Below are 21,623 nucleotides of genomic sequence, written 5' to 3'. Positions count from 1 at the left end.
CTCCCCTCCCACTTTACTCTCTTTTATTATCTGTCTCTTGTTCCTTTTTTATCAACCAGTCTTTTCTTTACTTTCTTACCCCCCCCCCCCGTCCCCTTTGCCTCTCTCTCTTCCACTCTTTTTGTCAGTCTTCTCCCAGTCATTCTTGGACAGGTTGGGAGGGTGGTGGCGCTCCCGATGATGAGTTCCAGGGCAAAACAGGTGGACCTCCCACTTCCACAGCAATTTGACAACAATAATGAATCACACAAAGTTACCTTCACACCACTGAGACAAAGATGAACATTTCTTTTTTAATTTTCTTTTACCTGCAGAGAAGAAAATGAGGGACTGCTCACTGCAAACTCTTGTTTTGCTCAAATCTGCATGTACTTGTGCATCCAAGCATGCGCACACAAACACAAACACCATCTAAGTGCCGAGCACCAATGGAATGCAGTGTGAATGAAGAGTATGTACAATATGTATAATATATACAAGTAGCCGCACGCCGATGTTGAGAACTAGCACATCTGGTCTGCAACATACATAATATACATTTAATAGATACATGTGCATATATTCCAAATGAGCAATTCTCTTTGATCAGAAAAAAGCTGAGCCTGTAATTTCCAAACAAAGTTAGGAGCTCGCAGCAAACTTCTCACTGTTTAAATTATGCTAATGAGGCTGGTTAATGTCTACTGTGACTTTTCCTCTTTCTGTCCTTCACACCTTTGTTCTATTTCTATTGACCTGCTCTAGATTTAAGAGATACTGCAGGTGAAAAGCACATGTGCGCACGTGTCCACTGCACTTTGTTTTGAAAAGTACCTTTGTATTATCATTCCTGCATGTGCTTATCTTCATGCATAGTACAGTACCTTTAACTGTATCTGTTTGTGTACTCTGAGAGAAAGAGAATGATAGAGGGTCCCAATTAATAGCGGTTACATAAACCATCTTTCGCTTCTCTGTGCCGTCCAAAGCCTTTAATATGCACCATACGAAACCACATAAATCAGCCACTCAATGAATAATTGAGACGTCCTCGCTGACACTCTTTCAGATGTGTGCACCGCTGCCTGCAATGGTCTGCCATCCCCCAGAGAAATGCAATGTGGGAAATGTGTTAGCACCTTTAATTTCTATATTAGCCATTGGGTGTAGTGGGGTGAGCCTGGGAGACTTGTGGCTGCCGAGGCGGTAAGCTTTACATCCAGATCTGCTCAGTGTGAGTCGCTCTGATTAGCCAGAGGCTTAGACCGCATGGTGATGGGCTGCTGTAGCGATGCAGATGAGATAATACATCCATATGTATTAATGTGAACTTTGAGTGTGTGTGCGTAGCTGTGTTTGTGCGTGCCGGTGTTGAATTCACAGACAGATGGATGTTCTGTTTTTGAATATGGGTAATGCCGATTTTTTTTTACACGTGTGTGTGTTATCGTGCACGTACAGGAGTCTGAGTGTGTGCGGACGTGCATGTGAGTGATTATGGTTATGATAATGGCTGGTTGGTGAAAGAGAGTGAGATAACTATTATGTTGATGATGGTAATGATGAATGTTTTACAATGATGATGATGATAATTACAATCGTTGTCTTGGTCTTACTTCCATCAGTCATAGATTAAACACCCTCGGGAAGGCACAGAGGCTGCTTTTACTGCTGCACGCTGCAGCACGGGCACCGCATCAACTTCAACATCAGCGTAATTTACATCACATTTCCATTTTAAGCACTTAAGTCAGTGCTCTTATCCAGAGCGATTCACAATAGGGAGGTTGTGGTTCAGTGTCAACGGCAAACAAGATGCATAGCTGTTGATGGGCATGTGTTGGCAATGGCAGGGCTCAGAACTGTGACCTTTTGGGCTACAGGAGGGGGGGGTAACATCTGTACAGTATAATGTAAAACAATACAATAAACCTTCAATAAACACTACCTCTTTAATAGAGCCTAAATGATACTGGAGTTTTGAGGCCTTTATCAATAAGATAATGAATAAAAATCTCATAAAAATGTTTAGTTAATGGAAAATACAACTATATTAAACTAAAAATGCCCAAAATAGAATGTTTATTGCTGCAAAGTTTATTTTTGTACATCTGCCAATATACATGCTGATACTGATATACTGTACCTGCTTTAATTGTAATTTGTGGTGTTGTTGGAGACAAAATGTTGCATATACCTTACAAAGCACTGCTGTACAGTTCAAAACACCACAAATACAGCCTCTAAAATGACTATAGAGAAGAAACAACACCTCTCTGACTCAGAAAACAACAACAAAATTCTAACATAAGTCTCACAAAGGTATTACAGGACTATGCTTTTGGAATCCATGAGATGTGCAGGTGTTTCATTGTGTACACTCACTATGTGACTATAGAGCCACACTGCTTTGGTATGAAGCCCTGAATCCCCAAACAGCCCATAATTTGCAGTAATGGTGTCTGGTTCAGGGGATTTTTTCTATGACCTGTATATTGGGGTTTTTAGACTTAAGTGCTGCAGTTTGTTTCATCATGCCGCATCTTTTTGTCCCCCTTTGAACAGCATATTTTGTGTGTGTATCATCTGGATTTGAACCCTGCTTAACATAGCAGAGAAAGGCTGAGCTGCGCGGCCTTTTTAAGGGCGCCGAGCAGTCAGAGCTGAGGTGAAGTCCTGCTGTGTCACTTCATCAGCGAGCTGCCCTCCAATAAAAACTTCAAAGGCGTGTCGTTAGCAGGTGGAAATGGGATGTGAGAGGTGGGATCGGGACTTGGCTCGACCCTCTCTCCCTGCGGGGATAGGGTGGCGGAATCAGGATTTGGCTGGTGACGGTGTTGTCCCTCGGAGGGAGTCAGGAGGGAGTATGATGATCTCTGCTTTAGCCTCAAGACATCTGATTAGATCTTGGGCTGGAACATAATTTGTCAGTCTGCCTCCCCTCCCCTCTCTGCTCTGCTCTACTCTCTCTGCTCCCTCTCCCTTGTTACCCTCAATTTATATTTACCCATTTTGGTTGTATCTCTAATTGTCTGCCTCTCCTTCTCATGCTTCACCCCCCCCACCCCCCTTTCTTTCAGGCTCATTCAAGGTCTACTTTGCCCTACATCCTCCACTCCCCGCCCTTACCCTCAATCATTTGCTCACTGGCTTCCTTACTACACTCAAAGCCAATTTTCAGGACTTGTCAGTGACTCATTCATTCACATGAAAGAGGGGAGAGAGAAAGAGTCTCCTACCGTGACTGAGTTTTTAGTCAAGTGTTTGAGGAGGGACGCATAAAGAGGAGGAGTGGGAGGGAGTGAGTTGACAGGAGAAGGGAGTGGGAGATGAAGAGAACAGAATAAGGGAAGCAATTGTGATAAAAGACGGAGATAAGAGCTGCGGTTTGTCCTGTCTTCCTCCCGCTGCGGCGTCAGGCAGTTTTTCCAAGGTAGCATCCAACTTAGACGTGGAGCGCTCATATCTGGTTACCACCCGGAGGTCTTAAAGAACTTGTGCTGAGTCCTCAAGTGATAAAAAGCTTAGAGTGTGCTGTATGGATGGCCGTTCTGGATGATGAAGAGAGCCTGGAAAAAAGAAAGAGCTTTTATTTCCTATGGGCCTTCAAAGCCATATTTTACATTGGTGGGATTCGATCCGGCATGCTCAATGAGCAGCTAACCTCCTGACGTTTTGTACCAAAACACACTGAACTTATCACAGATGTTCAGACCTTTTCACAGACTTGAGACATGTCTCTACTTCTCTCTTTGGCTGTGGCAACTCACCATTAAGTGCCACTGTACATAGTGAACATTAAGGAGCATTTATCAGCTAAAGAGCCAAAAAATCCCCTCAGGAGTTGGTGGACACCCAGTTCAACCCATTATCATTATGGGATGGGGGAAAAAACACTGTTATATCTGCTGAATATAGATCCTATACAGATGATTTGCAGTTAGGTCTTCTTTATAGCTTAGTAGGTTAACTCACATTGATTTAAGAACGCACAGTTTCAAGTGCTAATTGCCAGAATGCTGTTATGGCTGAGAATTGCTGCAAATTATGCATTGAGTCATAATTGTGGTCAGTGTTTGTAACCGGGATGAAGTCACTTCTGAGTTGTCCTCCTGTTCCATGAGGTGTTTGCATTATTTTGTCTCCTGTATGCATTTTAAATAACACAACTGCTAATGCATTCTGATCATGCTGCAGGTGTACATTCAGTCTGCCAACCAGCACTGTTCTTTTCAACAAAACTCAATTTCAACAAAATTCTGTCTTTCAAAAGCAGCAATATGCACTCAGGGATTGGTAGCAGGCGCAGTGTTGTTTGCCGAGATTTGTAGAGTGATGTGACATTTTCTTCAATTCAAACAGTAAAATAGAAAACAGAATATTTTAATAACAAGTCCCTTTCACAGTTAAGAGTTGTTTTGGACAGGGATGTAGGAGAAGCTCGGGTAGTCTGTGAAACGTGTGGAAAAACCCTCCCTTGTCACTCTCTTTTAGTTTCAGTTATTACATTTTAATGAGAAGGATCCTCCGTGAAACACCAGCTGCTTCCTTTTTATATTTCACAGACTAATGGAAGCAACACAAACGTGATCTATTGATGTGTGCACCACATATTCCCAATTGTAGGAATATTTTCACAACATACAGGAGACGGCTTGTTAAATAACATATAAGGAATTTGTTTCCCTCCATCATTTGGTATAACTCCGTATTTGCCATTGACTTCCTCTTCTTGGTACATTTTCTGGCTCTAGGAGAACAAGTCAAGGGTAAGGTAATTGGTGAGGCAGATTTGAGGGAAGGCCGTCTTTTCCCTCCACATTTAAGAGCTCACCTCTACTTCATAAACCTCCAGCAACCTCCCTCGAGCACAGACAGAGGGTGTAGGACACACTAAAGGTGAATGCCTTTATTTTATCTGCCAAAATAAATATCTCAGCCTTTATCGGTAGATGGGGAGTAGTTATACGTGTGCGACCGAAGATCTAAGGAGAGGGGAGGTGGGGTGGTTCACCATATAAAGAGTCTTATATTCCCTGTAGCGCCACTGAATCCATGAATCAAGTTAATCAAAAGGACACACAGTAGTCTTTTGGTTTGTTATAGCAGCTTTGTGGCTTTCATCCGCTTCCACTTAGCAGCAGAACAATGGAGTTTGGATTATTTTGGTGCACAATTATACCAGAATTTACCCTGCTTGTTGATTTCTTTGTGGACTCATTCAATCAGTCGTTAATTTCCCCATTTAATCAATCGTATAATTTAAAAGCAAGCACACTCATCAAAAGAGCGCTTAGTTTCTTTTCCATCCACACGCCTCCATCCTCTCCTCCTCTTCACTCTTCCTTTTCTTGCCCTTCCAACCTGTTTTTCTTGTGATTCGTTACAGGTTCAGCTGTAGTTGCCCCTTGTTTTGAATGTGTTTGGTTTCTCCTCCTCCTCTTCACTCTTACAACAACATTCTTCCACCTCCCTCCTCCTCCTCCCCCTCCTCCTCTTCCTCTTCCTCCTCGTCTCTTCCTCATCTGCATCCACCGGCTCTTCTCCTCACAGTGTTTAATTCTGTAGGATGCCAGGAGCAGCAGAGCTCTAAAATAAACACCTTTCACTGCAGTCAAGGTAGTAATCACCCTCTCTCTGTCTTTGGCATTGTCTCTCCGTGCCTCAATTTCTTTTAGTTTTCTAGATTTCTCTCTCAGTTTGCCTCATTGTAGGGTTTCTCTTTTGCTTTATTGATTGTTTTATACTGGCAATTATGTCTTTTTGATCATTTGAAGATCATCCTCAGGAGTTCTCATTTCTCTTTAATATGTTTAATATGGTTTTAATGTCTTTAGATATATAGAGATGACAACAGTCCCATCCCCTAGGCCATCAGGTTGCCTCATCTCTGACTCTTGAATTACACTTCATAAAAGACTTTTGATGTCAATTAATGCCCCTTTCATAAGTGCAGACACATTTTGTGTTCATGTCAACCTCAATGACATTTTGACGGAGCAAGTGAATAATGTTTTGTGGTGCCTGTTCTTTTACTCAGGGATTTTTATCAGCATGCATGCTACTGTACAGTCTAGGTTACATGGCAAACATGAAAAATGTGACATTTTGGACAGCCATTAAGAGGAGACTGACAGCTGAAGCTTTGTTAGCTGTCCTAGAATGGAGGACCGAGCAACTAACTAACATTGTCGACACTAGAGCCACAGCGCTAGCATGGCTAAAAAGTATTTTTCTTGCCTGGGGGGGGGGTGACACGAGGGTCTGCTGCATTTGCGTTGGTTTGACTTTGCTCACTGTCTTCTTTTGCTCTCTCTCTTTCTCTCTCTCTCTCAGTCAAAAACACATACACTCACACCTTTGAAAGATATCTCTGCTGATATCTCTCTGGGGCTCCACAGCTTTTCTCTTTGGTTTGCTTCCCTTTATTCTAAATGTTTTCATGGGTTCAAATCATAGCCTTGCAGTGAAAACCTGCTAATTTTAAACTTAATTAAGTTTGTTGCTATAGTTTTTCTGTTTTCTGTCTTGCTTTCTTCCTTCTGGTCTGATCAACACCTCCAACCAGTGTTACATGTCTTTAAAGTCAACCAGAACATGTTGGAACAGGTCAGAAGCAGATGGATTTTTGGTTCATTGTGCTTTTAAATCAGTGAAAGTGATAGCTCTCATTACTACCTGCTAATGTAGAGCACATCACCTCCGAACAGTCAGTTTGGCGATCTCATACATTGTTCAAAGAAGACGTCAGCCGTCTTGTGCCTGTGCCTGGCAGTTGAGTAGTCTTCCAACTGTGAAGTGAGCAAGAGTGCTCCCTGTGTGGGTCTCCTGTGGTGCTGGAAATGGGTTTGTGCGCAGTTCTTACCACAGTCAGAACTCTTACAGTTAGCCTGTGTGTCAGATGGGGGAACAACAGACCAGGGTCTTCTCAGAGAGATACAGCAGGGAGGGTGACATCATTACCATCTGCACTTTCTGCAATTTACAGCTGTGGCTCGCGACTACTCATAGCTCCACCTGCTTGCTTGAATACCTTCAGGCTAAAGATCCAGTTGAATGTCAAGCAAAGAAAGAGCTGCAATTATCCGTTCACAGACTTCCTGTTTCAGATCTTTATTTCTGAAGTTATTTCACAGTATGCAAGTGCCCTCAGGAAGCAGTCGTGCTGTGTCTGTTACCTTGGATAAGATTCGCCTCAGCTTCATGTGGATTTCAACCAGGTGCTTCAACCAATTTCTTAACACATTTCACACATGCAATTAGTTAGTTTGAATCATGCATCATTGTGGATGTGTGGTTGTAGACCTCAGACCAGCTTGCAATTGCAGAGGTCTCTGCTAATGGAGATCTTAATGAATAAATGAAAGCACCTGCACCTTTTACGTCTAACCAGGCTGGGAAAACACAGAGCACAGCTTTTATTATAGTGTCACCATCCAGGCGTAGTCACTCACTGGAAGGACATGTACAAAAGACAACACATTCTCACAAACAGGGGAACTGATTGACTCTTTTTTTTTTTTTTGTTAGTTTGCTGTCTGTTGGCCATTTTATTTTTCTACAGTATCATTTCTATGTATTGAGCCTCAGCTAAAAGCGAGGATCCTGTTTTTGCTCAATGATGTTCTGTCTTAAATGTCACCACTAATCCATAGGAATGAAGTGAGCATCTAAAATAAGCTCAGCATTAATATTTCAAGACATCTAACTTCATGTCAAACCATTCCTTCCTTACTTCTGTCACAGTACGGCGCTGCTCTGATGGCACGTGGTTGGCAGCTGTATTATTAATATTTTCTCTCTCTTTTGGTCCCCTAACACAACTACTGACACTGCTAAATTTGTTTCATTTTTCGTCTTCGTATTTCCGACAGGAGGATTTGAATCACTGCGGTGTGAAATTCCTCTTGGGTGACACCTTTTGTGAATGATACCAAGAATGAAGCGGAGCAACTGATTAGATCTCATAAACGTGCACCTACTCATCAACAGGTGGCTTTCATCAAATTAAAATGAGCAATTACACCATGGTGGTGCAGTAAAGACAGTTCAGTGAATCTGACTTGGAACACTTATATGAGCAAACCTCACACGAAAAAGTTGCAGCGTGTCTACACAGGAGGCGTCTCAGCTCCATTTGTCGGTCTCCCATGCGCCTGACGGAGCAGATACACTTCTGTTTGATCCAATCCAGCTGTCTACACAGGCCACACTGTTGCTAACAACATGCTCCTGCATTAGGGCCATAGTTGGCATGAATATAAATCATATGATGGGTTACTGTTACAGTTACAGCTAAATCCTTTTGGTGATGTACCCTGTATTTTGGGGCCGATTTTGTCTTATTCCTGTGGATAACTGCTCAAATGTAGACAACATCTTTCTAGTGTAGACAAGAAGTACAGTTTTATTCAGGGGTGTCACCCAAATATCAACAGCTCCTCAGGCTCCGGACAGTGAGCACTTCTTTCTCCTTTTTCCCCCAAATTGTTATGTATTATAGAGTGAAAAATCCACCGTGCAAGAAGCAGAGACAACTTTCTGCACCTACATTAGTCTTAATAGACAATAAGTCAATGCAGTTATTGTATAATGTACAGTATATACTCTTTTTCTTGACCTTTAACTTTGCTACAACATGGCCTGAAGCTGAATACCGTGAGTTTCCACCTGAAGTGGGTGAGTCAATTTTGTGGGGAAAAGTCGTATACCAAGCAAGTGAATTACAGCACTTCACTACTTTAAAAAAACATTTCTCAGCATAATACATTGCTGATACTTCAGTAACCAAAGGTGGATTTTCCTTCTTATGTTGATTCATTGAGGTTATATTTTCATCACACGTATTATTATGCTTTCTCAGATATTCTCATAAGCCATTTAAATGCCGACAACAGGACTATGTCCATCACAGTTGAGCTTTCAACAACAGCCAAAACCCATCAACCTCTTTCCATGAGGTCCCTCTGAACCATGATTAGAGGCCCTGTCCCTTTGAACACGGCTTTCATTGGAGATATCAAAGCGCCGGTGCTCAAATATTTGAGGATGCTGCAGTTTGGATGTCGCCAAGATTTTTGTCAGAGATAATGAAAGACTATTTGTGATTAGTCAGAATGAGGGAGCTGGTAGCTGTGTGCAGAGGCTAATGTGTTGCCATAAATACGTATGCCAATGAGACGACGTAAAGTGGATTAAGCTCGCTGTGCTAATACTTCCATATGCGTTGAGCCATTTGATGTCTGACAAACTATGGGGCTGATGCTCTTAATGTGTATTCAGAGACAACATGTGGCTGCATAACATGTAGTACATAAGGATGCGTCACCATATGCACCCACTGTAGTCTGGTCTTGAAGCAGGCTATACACTGTGTTCATTGTGGATTATGTAGAATTATGATGAGAGTAGTTAATTTTTGGCTCAAGATATATTTTACCCCAGGACATCACGTCACACACACTCACTGAAATGTTACTTTTAGGTCTGTGAAATGGATTGTATCTGATATTAGAAGTAAAATTAAAAATGCATTATGTCTGGAAGGTTATCATAGCTAGTTATTTGTTACGCTTGTCAGGGCTTTATGTTCAGCAGGGTATTTTAGCAGACCATATGGAATATTTAAAAACACCGACCTTGCATGCCTCAGTTGAACACTTAGTGTGTGGAATACATCATAAAATGTCTCTCCCTGAACTTAATGCTACAGCAATTGCTCCGTGTGGCCTTCACTTCCACTTTGACGTGGCCTGTTTTTACAATGATGGAGTAATGCATGCCATGCAGATGGAAATTCAGCTTTCCAATGTTTTTGTACACTTGCTTATGAGATTATGAAGGTGATTGAAATGTCACAGTGCTTCATTTTCAGCATGCTTTTGCACATAAATTTAGTCCAGGCCAAATTTGTGAATTATGTAATATTGATCTAGCTATGTGAAAAATGTATCTACCTGTAGATGCCAAAGTCACTTGGTGACATAACACACACTCATACACACACACACACACACACACACACACAACCAGACCACAGCAAGTCAGTCCTTCTCTTAACTTGCAAAAAAGAAGTTGGTGAAAACTTCGATGTGTTTCTGTAGGTCAGACATAAAGTGCTGAGATGACAAGTCTCCAGTCCATTAACGGCCTTGTCTGCTCCCATCTTGTCAACCACAACTGTCATTTACCGGATTTGGGTCTTTCCTTTAGTGCTGCTGTTCAAGATACTGTACTGTATTTACCCCCCAGACAAAAATCAAGACAATTGCACAAATTATGGCAAATTGGCACCATTAAAAGAATGCTGAATTATCTGTCAGCAGTTCCTGTTTGCTGTGTACCCATGGATGTACAGACAAGTGTCACTGGATTATTTTGATAATGAAGAAAACTTAAAAACATCATGATTCTGGAGTTATAAGGAGCTTTTTAAGCAGATTTATAGATGTGTATTCGTTACGGGCGTCTGTATGTATCTGTATATATGTATATATATCACATATATCCTGAAAGTGTCGCACTGAATCTGCGTGTTCAGATGTTTTGGTGAGTCGGCCAAATGAGCGGGCCAAACTACAATAACTAACTTCCCATCATGCATCTGTACCTTTCATTTCAGCCTCATGTCTCTCCCTCCATCATGCCCGTAAATTATGCCTGCCTGTTCTTTATTGGTTGCTTCCAAAGTCAACGAGCTTATTATATTTCTTGCTTTACATCAGAGAGTAGTTTATATGTGATGATATATGTGTTCACACCACTGTATAAAATATTTTTACTCTTGAGCATATTATTCTATTAAACTGTAGATAAATTGAGTGTTAACTTATGAAGATAAAGCAACTAAGAAGCAAGCATAGGATCAGAAAAAAACATCATGGTATCCTTTCTCACCTCCCACTTACCCAGTAGATGTCCATTTAAATGATGGTACATGCTTTTAGATGATTTATTCGCCTGTACTGTGAGGTGCCATTTTCTGATATCTTTTTATAACATTAACGATGTCTAGACGTGTCTGTCACTGACGCTGAAATATTAACGACGAGACATTTAGGACAGCTAACAAAGCTTCAGCTGTCAGTCTCCTCTTAATGGCTGTCCAAAATGTCCCATTTCTCATGTTTGCCGTGTGAACTAGACAGCAGAGTAGCACGCATGCTGACAAAAGATCACTGAGTAAAAGAACAGTCACCTCAAAACAACAAAAAAAAAAACTGTCATTATTCACTTGCTCCTGTGTCCGTCAAAAAGTCTTTGAGGTTGACGTGAACACAAAATGTGGTCAGAGTTCCTGTACTGTAGCTCTGACGGGTTTGTTGTCTGCACTTCTGAAAAAGGCATTAAATGGCATCAAATATCTTTTAAAGAAGTGTAATTCAAGTGCCTTAAAGCCAAATAATGACAGCCTATCTCATACCAATCATGATATGTAGAATGGTAACTAGTTTTTTAGTTTAGTTTTAGTCACGCTAGTTTCATTGCTCTAGGGATGGCCTTGATGCCCTGAAATATCTGTGTGATGGATTGCCATTGAACTTTGTGCAGGCATTCATGGTCCCAAGAGGATGAATCTGAGGGACTTAAGTGATCCTTTGACTTTTCCTCTAGCGCCACTAGCAGGTCAAACTTTTCACTCCTCCAGTGAAATGTCTCAACATCTACATGAAGGATTAGCTTAAAAGTTTGAACAGACGCGATTATTATTTAAATGTGGGAATAACGACACACCTTTTCAGACGGTCTCTCCTGGAAGGCATTCATAGTGTTGTGTGATGAATGAAAGAAGAGAGCTTGAGATGGAAGTTCAAACCTCTGCACACCTGGCCAACCGCTGCAGGAATGTGGGAATGTCGAATTGTCGATTTTGGAAAATTGTCAGACGCAACTTTCCCAATCTTTGACATCGGAAAGATGTGGGGGGGTTCTGTTGGACTATACTGGTGCCTTAAGATCCTCCTCTCCTTCTGCAGCTGCTGCTGTGACATGTTGGGGTAATGCATTTCAGTCCATTCTTGTTTCTTCTTGCTAATGATGACAGAGCAGTAATGGCCTCTAATGGCATCATGGACACTTGCAGGACTGTGGGTGTTTGCAAGGGAACATGCGGTTCAATATTATGGCACAGTTTTGACGTTCTTACCTTCTGTTTACTTTATTTTTTGATTTGCCTGGCAGGGGGGAGCTATGCCGAGGTACATTTGGTCGATGTTTAAATCAATTTCTGTTTTCGTGTACCTGAATCACGTCTGCTTTTTTTTTTTTGTGGTTGGGCATTTTAAAATTGAATTCTCTCAGCTCTCTCTCTTTTGTTTCTGTGTTCCCTGTTTTCTGCTGTGAAAATGGAACCCATCTCCCGCTCTTTTTCTCCCCCTCTTTCTTGTAATAGGCTCATCTTTCCTCCTCTCTCTGCTCCCTCTATCTCTCGTGAGTCTGAATAAAGCAGTTAATGGTGCATGGAAATGGTGGCAGCACAGTCACGCCTATAGACAGCCTCTTTCTCTGTTATGTGTTGCAGTATGTAAGTGAAAATACACATTTACAAGGATGAGAGGAAGTCATTCTTTCACCCATCTCATTAATTTATACTAAGGCAGTGTAAGAGCTTGATGGCAAACATGTGAACTGCAAAAAATGCTGTTACACAACAGCTATTGGTGTGTTTTTCTTTCATTTTATCTTTTAGAATATTTGAGGACCGAGTTCAGGTTTAGTTTGCTTCTCATAGGAAGAAAAGCCTGTATGCTGGTTTACAGGAGTATCGCAGTCTTTTCAGTTATACAGTATAATGATTTGAGGTCGTCACATATTTGTTAAAATCAGGACATGCTGCTACTGATGATGATTGTGATGATGATGATGATGATGATGTGGTGTCTTACCTGTCCTCAGGTGTACATCCGTATCCTCGACAACGAGTGGAATGTGTACAGGCGTTACACCGAGTTCAGGGAGCTCCACAACCACCTGAGAACCCAGTTTCCACAGGTGGACACCTTCAACTTCCCACCCAAGAAAGCCATAGGGAACAAGGTGAGCTAAAAGTAGCCGTGACCTCTTTGTGTGTGACGGTGTGTCTCTGTCAACCACCTCTATAGAGTGGTGGTACATAAAGCATAATGTTTGACCTCCTGTTGATAATTATGGACAAAATATAAGTTATAGTATAAGTATAAGTTTCAATTGACTGACCCCATGATTTTGTGCTAAAACACTGAGGCTAAAGCTCCGTGTCCCAGGCAAAATGTTAGCTTCCTCACCGGTTGATGATGTAGAAGACGAAGATGCATATAAAGAAACAGCAGTATTCTTGTATTGTATTGTTTTACTTTTACATTTATGCTTTATTGTCAGAACAGTATGTTTTCACTATAGCAGGCCTATAGGGTTATCTGTTTTTGTATCTATCTTGGGTAACTTTTGCTGAGGTTGCTAGAGCGTGAACTTTCCCATATCCAACACATAGCAGAACAGAGCTGCTAACACTCTGATAAAGTAGCGTTACATGTCTACATGTGCTATAGTGAACCAGCTTTTTCGTAACGTAAACTGTAACCCCGCAAAATAATAAAGTTAGCTAAAATTACTCTTTAAATGAAGAGTATAGCTCTTACTACAGACCCCATGTAATCCACAGCTTGACAGACTTGCCCCCCCCCCCCCCCCCAATAAAGCATGCTGTCCCCACATGACTTTCTCCAGTTATCATAAAAATTGATATCAGACACTGAAAATGTATATCAGCCTGTAAAGAAGGTGAACCCTGTTGAGCAAGTAAAGCGGTGGTCAGATGGGGTTAACCACCACCAGTTCCCTGAAGGCAATCTTTATCACTCCTCCTCTTTTGCCGTCTGCTTCTATTTTGCTGACACACACACACACACACACACACACACACACACACACACACACACACACACACACACAATCGCTGCTCCAGGTCCCCATGGCTCGTTTACCTCTCTAGTTACTAGGAGAACTCATCTCTCACCATCTCTCTCTCTCTCCTCCTTATACCTCTCCTCTCTCCCTCCTTTTCATCCTGTCCTCTCCTGTCTCCCTCCAGCCTTTGGGAGATAATTTGGTTCTGACCCCGATTCTCTGGCTGGTTGGATTCGACGCTGCCACAGCCAAAAGCTGTGGCCTGACTCCCCACCATCAAAGACACTGCGCTTTCACGGCTAGAAACTGGACTGAACGCTGAGTTGCATGGGCTGCAAATGTGAGGTTGTGTGTGTGTGTGTGTGTGTGTGTGTGTGTGTGTGTGTGGGTCTGCATGACCGCGTGGGATCATGCGAAAGCGCAAGTGTCTATCAAAGGCCTAGACAGTTGGTGTCATTGTGCTCTGGAAACCTCTCTGAAAGCCAATTACTCTGCAGGTTTGTGTGAATTATTGGTTTTCACCTCTTCCAGGAAGTCAGCCGTCACTGCAGAGAAAGCAGCCCTGGCTCTGTTACTCTCTGGCCACATTTTGAAGCAGGAACACCACACGCTGCTGGAAAGAGCAACACACACTGAACCCTTGCCTTACACTTTCTGTAAAGTCTCATGGGCATATCAGAGTAACCTAACCTCCAGTGGTTGAAGTGTCGCCTTGCTGCAGTGGTGTGGAGGTGTGCTCAGGATGTGGTCAGCACACCGTGATGTCACTGTTGCGTGTGGTCAGAGGGGCAGCAGACTGATGATCCATTTGTCTCCCAGTTTGATATGAAAACGTACAATTATGGAGACATAAGCTAAAATCTCTCTCCCACCAACCAGGGGCCCATTTCACAAAAGTGTTTTGTGAGCAAACTACGTCTTGTTTGCACTATATGTGATGTCAGGTTTAGTCTTTTTTAGTCCTGAATTGTGTGATTTGTCTTCTAATGTCTAAGAACAAATTCACCAAGTCAGATCCCTCTAGCATCTAATGTACATGACAAAAAGAACCCATCCTCTCTGACTCTCATCTGGATGTAGCCTAGTTAGTCTGTCCCTCCATGTTTAAGGATTTGGGGCACATTGCTACAACGTCCTTTACCAAAATGATGAGCCTCTACCTCACTCATTAAATGAGTCTTCAAAATACTAAATGTCACAAAAAGTTATATTTGATTGAAAAATAATTGATGGAAAGAGATTTTTTATTAGAAAATGTATCATGAACGTAGTATCATCATGCAGGAACGAAATGACACGATTGACCAAGAGTGGCTGTTTTGGCTTTCTGCTCACTTACTATTATTAGCATTTTTGCACAGAAGTGTGGTCCAATCACAAACGTATACTCAAATTGCAGGAAAAGAAAATCTCCCGAAGGTGATGCTGTAGTAACCATCTAAATTTCAGCATTTTGAAAATTAATTAAACATCAGCCATGCATGCCAAAGTTTTGCTTTCAACAAGAGACAGACTAGGCTGAGGAGAATCCTTCATACACCACAGACTAGTGGATGTTATCAAGTCCTTCTAACTGTAGAATTAATTAAATGTAATAAATTCAAATTTCTGAAAATGAGCTTTTGGAGAAACTTTGGAGAAACTTTCCAACAAAAAACAGAGCTGAAGGCCTTCGGGCCAGACTGAAATGAAATGAGGGAGCAGGTGGAGGGCTTTAATGCTTAAAGATTTGTTAAGTACCAGATTGTAGTGGTGAAGTATGTGTGTGTGTGCATGCAAAACATGAATTTCTCTGTGAAAGTTGAAACTGCACAGCATAAAAGAGCCGTTATACTGTGTGTGAGTGTGTGTGTGTGTGTGTGTGTGTGTGTGTGTGTGTGTGTGTGTGTGTGTGTGTGTGTGTGTGTGTGTGTCTGCAGCAGCGAAGGCCTTCCTCTTCAGGTGAAGGTGAAGAGCAGAGCAGCTGTAGGAAGCAGGAGTGAAGCGTACCGAGACATTTTACTCCAACAAAAGTGCTGAAAATTTAAATAAGCCCAAATTGAGTTAATATTACTGGTATAAAGATGTACTAAAGTGAAAAAAAATAAGCAGTGGGTTTAATGAATACTCAAGAATACAAAGAATATTTAAAACATTACTGGAAAGCTTAATTAGATGTTTTTTCATAGCTTTCCAGAGCAACGTCTAAAAGCAAAACAATTCTAATTCATCGAATTGTAACTTTGATAAAATGCCACCCAATAAGCAGACACTTAGTATCTTCCCTGGTGATCCTCTGCCTGTTTCTGACCTAAAGTCTCTGATGCAGCGCAATTTGTTCTCTGTCTTGGATGAATATTGAGTTGAAATGTAGCCAAGCATAGTAATGTCTCAGTCAAAACATAACAAAAAGCACAGTTATTGTTGTGTCTTCCAAAAGGTACACGTCCATAGAAACTTCTCAATATATGATGATATTTGATCACAATGAATTTATTTACTTCCAACTTCGGCTTCTCAAAACATTTAGTCAAGGACTATGACGAAACCTGTGTTGATAAAAGGTGTTGCTGTGTTGCATCTTCACTCCCAGCCCATCTGTTTCTGTTTTTGTCTCCCTCTCTGTTCATGTGTATAGACATATAGTTGTATATTCCTCATATCTGTCTCTCTGTTTTTCCTACTATCTTTCTTCCTGCCTCTTTCCTGCTTTCATCCATTACAAAGTGACACTTTCCCTACAGAGTTTTGCAGATCGTAAGCTGACTCTGATACACACACACTAACATTTCTCCATCATTAGCCGCACATTATAGTGAGAGGCCCTGTGTGTGTGTTTAATGTTAGGGATTGGTGTGGTGTGAGAGGGAGAGACCTTCAAAAGCCTTTTAATGGCACCGTGGATATCTGCTCTGCTGTGGTGAGGATGAAACACGCAAACTGTCAGTTGAGTTGATCGGGTAGCAGGGGAAATGTGTGCACACACACCCCTTACTAACTGTATGACATGCCAAGGACTCTCTCGGTTTCATCATCGCACACACCGACACAGACACACATACACACACTTCCCAAAATGATTGACAACTCAGAGAGAAACGCATCTGTAGTTGTCAAAGAGAATCTGCTCGGCTGTGGGTAGAAGTCATGGAAAAACATCATACACGTACCTATCACATGTAACCACTAACCTGCGCACACGCACGCACGCACACACACACACACACACACACACACACACACATACTGTCAGATTATCTATGCTAACACTCGACTGACTTCTCATGCGGCTTGTGTGCCAGAGCCCTGTGATTGGACAGTTGAGCTAATCTCCCCCCTTGTGTGGCGTATGGACTCATCACTAGTGCAGCACAGGAACTCGTAGGGAAGGTGAATCACAGAGGTGTAAACCGGACGCAGGCTTAACTCCATTTACACTTCCATAACTCATTTACCTATAATCCATTTACCTTCTACTTGCCTACAGTTTCCAGGTCAAGCTAGAGTGGCATTTGAAACATGACTGGAGTGGAGAACTGTCCGTGTTTATTCTGCTACTGTTTGAGTTTACATTGACACCTTATTTTAGCCATTTTGGAATCAGCCAAATTTTACAAGGTTTTTTTTCCATAAAATTGGATCCACTTTCTGTGGACAAATCTGGCGTTGTAGGTGGAAGTAGACGCGCCGCCGTCCTGCGATGGCACGTCTCTTGTAAACCTGCATTTAACACTGTAATCTATGTAAAAGATTTCAATTTGAAGCGCTTTTGCCAGTTACTTGTTGAAAATATTGTCAAATGCCATGAAAAAATAATGGTCATAATCTGCAAAATGCAAACTTTTCAATATAATTTAGTCCAGCAGTACTTGTAGCACATGGGAGCACAACACATAAATCAGTACTTAGCTGCAGATTGGTTATTTTTCTCTGATATATTACTTGATCTCTTGAGAGATACACTATGAGAATGGGAGTCTTTTTTTTCTTTTTCTTTTAGAAACTTTTTTTATTCCAAAGTTTTCCCCTTCAAAGGATTTTAAGTGTAATTCTCAGAAGTTTCATGAATACAGGTTCATACGGTGACCTTCCTCCTCTGCTTTAATGAGGTCACCACGACACGCGGCTTTCAGGATTGATGTTACCTCGCTTTCACCTTGAACAGTGAAGCAAAATAATGTGGAAAGCGAATGATGTGAAAACTGTGATTGCATATTGGACAAGAGAGAGCCTCATTAAATGATGTTATAAATTAAGTTTGAAATTGTGTCGTTGGCAGTTGAGAGACATTACGCTCATTTATCTTCAGGGTTAATGCAGGATAGATGCAGGACTCAAACATGGAGCCAAATGGCACATGTGTTGACACGTCACTCGGAACAAACTCACCCTTGTGACTTTAAGGTGTCTTCATTAACGTCGCTGACTGTGGTGCTTGTAAACCGGACAACCTTAATCTATCACGATGTAAGAAGCAATCATGAAAATACTGTTGAGGGGATCATCATTTGGATCCATTTCATTTAGAGGGAAACTGGCTCGTGTCACAACAGCCGGTGGCAGAGTCGACCCCTGACGGTGGTAGCTGTGGCCCTGCGAGGCCTCGTCACCATCGAGCCTTTCCCTCTTTGACTCATTTGTGCGCCTGTGTCCCTCAGTCCTGTTAATGAGCTAATGAGACTCTCTGTGTCTCCAAGCGCTTTAGGCAATACAGATGATGTTGCACGCACACATACACACACACACACACACACACACACACAGATACAGTTGCACACACACTGCCCATGACAGCTCTTAACCAGCTGATTTGTCTGGGGCCTGGCCAGGCATACAGGCTAAATGTTCCCAAGTCGCGCCTGTCAAATCCCTCCTGATGCTAACGCAGACACAGAGAGGGGGCAGAATGATTACATCAAAGCCACGTTATTGTCAGACCCCAGAGTCCAGCTGTCAGGTTTTCTCACTGGCCGCACCTCATCCAGATTTCATGGCTTATGTCCAACGGCGTGTGCCATTCTTTTTTGTTCTCCGCCCTCGATATCAATTTTTCTCATTTTGCCCACTTGTATCGCTGTCTCCCGTCCTGCTCTTTCAATACACTCACCCGCCTTAGGCGTTGATAAAAATCGCTTCATTTTTGGTGTGGCTTTTATCTCTCTCTCTGCAAATGGAGACATTGTGGTTTCCTATTTCCAGGAGACACAAGTTAAAAGAGAGACAGAATGTGAAAGAATTGTTAGGTGGATGCTGTTTCCTCCACGTTAGTGACCACTCTCAATCACTCTCACTCACTTAAGTCTTGACCGAAACAATTGCAGACTAATCGTTGTGGTTTGGTAGCAGCAGGGCCGACTTGTGACGAGGGTGTGTCTGTGCGAGTGACCAGAGAGAGCGCTTTGTTTTTTCTCTGTGGTTCAGAGTTTAGTTTCACTCTAATGTACCTGTCTGTACTGATCGCTTTCAGCCGCATCAGAGTTATCAGAGCTATGTTAAGTTCCTGCTGCTGCTTCACATTAAAAGTGTTCCACCGGCAAACCAGGGAGAGGCTTTAATTGTGAAACAGCTATAGGAAATGAAATATGTTCATCACCAAATCAGCGGCGCTTTGTTGGCGCTGCTATGGACATATTTATGGTTAGGTTTTTGTACTAATTAACATGTACAAAAACGACAAAGTGTAAAAACGACAGTTTGCTGTTTTATGGAGGTTATGGGCCAAACTATTTCTCGGCTCTGAGCACTAACTTCCTGGAATCTCCGATGGTTGCCTGGCAACGGCTCCCAATAAATAAAGTGGTTGACGCTGGGTTTCGGGATCGTTTCTCTCTCTCACAGGATCGCACTTGTGATCAAACACATTTGTTGAAGACATGTTTGGTTCACCTCGTCCATCTTATTGAAGGTGGAAAGCCAGTGTTCATCATCCTCAGCCAATCATATGCTTAACTCTATAACAATGATATAATATTTGAATATTGTATATAGCACTTGCTTAAACAGGATGAAGTTCACACAGGGGAGCAGAGACGAGATGAAAACAATGATGATTGTACAATTTCCCCCCGGGGATGAATAAAGTATTTCTGATTCTGAAAACAATGATTCAAATCATTAATTGATGCTTGCTTGGATACCAGCCATGATTGTGATAACAGTAACATCATATTAGAGTCCTGAAAGGTGACCACACTCGAAAAAAGGGTACGTACACAACTACCATTTGCCCTCGGCAGTCGCCCCATCTGCACATACAAAGAGAGAGAGAGGAGTCCCAAGGCTGCCCTGATTAATTAATCAGGAACTACAAAGTGAATTATTAACTAGCCTTTGTATGTTGTGTTCACATATTATGCAATATACATGTTTTGCGCTTTTTAATTATGACAAGGAGACATCGCGAAGGTCTTGTATGAGCATTCCCGATTTGCCTGTGATGTTTTATGCATGGCCCGGTTCGCTGTGGTCCAGTGTGGGCTGACTTGGTGGAAAGTGTTGACCTTGTTTTGTTGCCAGCGTGTACCAACGCTGTCCACTCTCATTTATTTCAAGTGTACTGTAGGTTCAAACCTGCGCGCGGGTTGATGTTCCTGTTTAAAAGGGGTGGTGTGGGGGATTCACCTTTTTATTTTTTATTTTTTGGCTGCACATGTGAACCTAAAAACTTCTTTGTTTCCAGAAAATACCCATCAGACACCAAGTGCCGGATTTACATACAGAAAACTAAATGTTTTGCTAGTTATTAGTCTGAATTGCCAAGACAGCAGCTTATTATGCAACCAGCAAGTTTGGCCTGGGACTTCCGTTACATGGCATCCTTTCTGTCTCTCTGTAAAGCCAAAAAGAAATATGTATCACTGTAAACACGCAGTGATGCCAGAATTTCCAGCAGAATTGAAGTCTTGGTCAAAAGCATTGATTTTTTGGGGGGGGTAAGTGGTTGATACCGTAGGGTGTAGTTACTTGTCACTTCTTAAAGTGTTTTTTGTTGCCAGGCAACATTTAGTTCTTCAGACGTGCTATTTGGAGTTTTTTTTCTCCCCTCTGTCAGAATTGAGTGGCGTAAAAGCTGGCAACAAATTCACTGAGCAGTTGTGGAGACCCCGATGCATATGTGACTACTTTACGCTTCTCTTCCATTGACAGCTCCCCTCTCCTGCTTATCTGCTCTCTCTGAGAAGTGACATTAAGCAGTGGTATGTGTGTGTATACTGTATGTGTGTGTGTGTGTGCTTGTGTATACACACTCAGTTTCTCTTTCTGCCGTTACAGGAGCATTTCATGATCCTGTATCGAGGTACATTTCATGCACATAACCACAAGGCAAGCATACGCTGCCGATAAGCATGCATATAGAAGTGTCTTATCTTGCTCTCGTACAGGAAGAGAGGGAGCGAGGGGAGGAAACTAGGAAAGAGCGGTGTTGATGTGGCAGGATGTGAGCAGACAGATGTGAGAGGACAGAGTCAGCCTTGTACCTGCATCAGTATGCCACATTCGTTTCTGCTCTGCCCTCTCGTTCCTCTCTGCAAACAAGAGGCAGCACCTGGCCTCTTCAGCCCTCTTCTCCGTCTCCACAAGAGGATGAATCTGTCATGATGTCCATTAGTGTTATTACTGCTCTGACATCCATGAAAGCAGTCAGGCTGTCCCTTATTGTGTTGACATAGCATGAAACCCACGCTGGCACGCACAGCCTAATCTGACACATCAGATTTACCCAGCTCTACCGCGTCTGTTTTACCCTGCATACAGCAGAGTTTAGTTTCCTCTCCTAAGCG

The 21,623-nt window shown here is 42.2% G+C and overlaps 1 protein-coding gene across 1 annotated transcript in view; it reads left to right on the top strand.

Annotated features, from left to right (window-relative positions):
* Window positions 1-21,623, top strand: part of snx29 (sorting nexin 29) — a 116,061-nt gene that overhangs the window by 83,229 nt on the left and 11,209 nt on the right. Inside the window, exon 19 of the mRNA XM_070927497.1 lies at window positions 12,874-13,014. Within this exon, the coding sequence (XP_070783598.1) occupies window positions 12,874-13,014 (141 nt within the window). The remainder of the gene's footprint in view (window positions 1-12,873; window positions 13,015-21,623) is intronic.

This window comes from Enoplosus armatus, chromosome 20 (assembly GCF_043641665.1).
Source record: "Enoplosus armatus isolate fEnoArm2 chromosome 20, fEnoArm2.hap1, whole genome shotgun sequence".
Lineage (NCBI taxonomy): Eukaryota > Metazoa > Chordata > Actinopteri > Centrarchiformes > Enoplosidae > Enoplosus > Enoplosus armatus.
The sequence above is the reverse complement of the archived record's forward strand: the minus strand, read 5'-3'. Positions and strand labels throughout refer to the sequence as shown.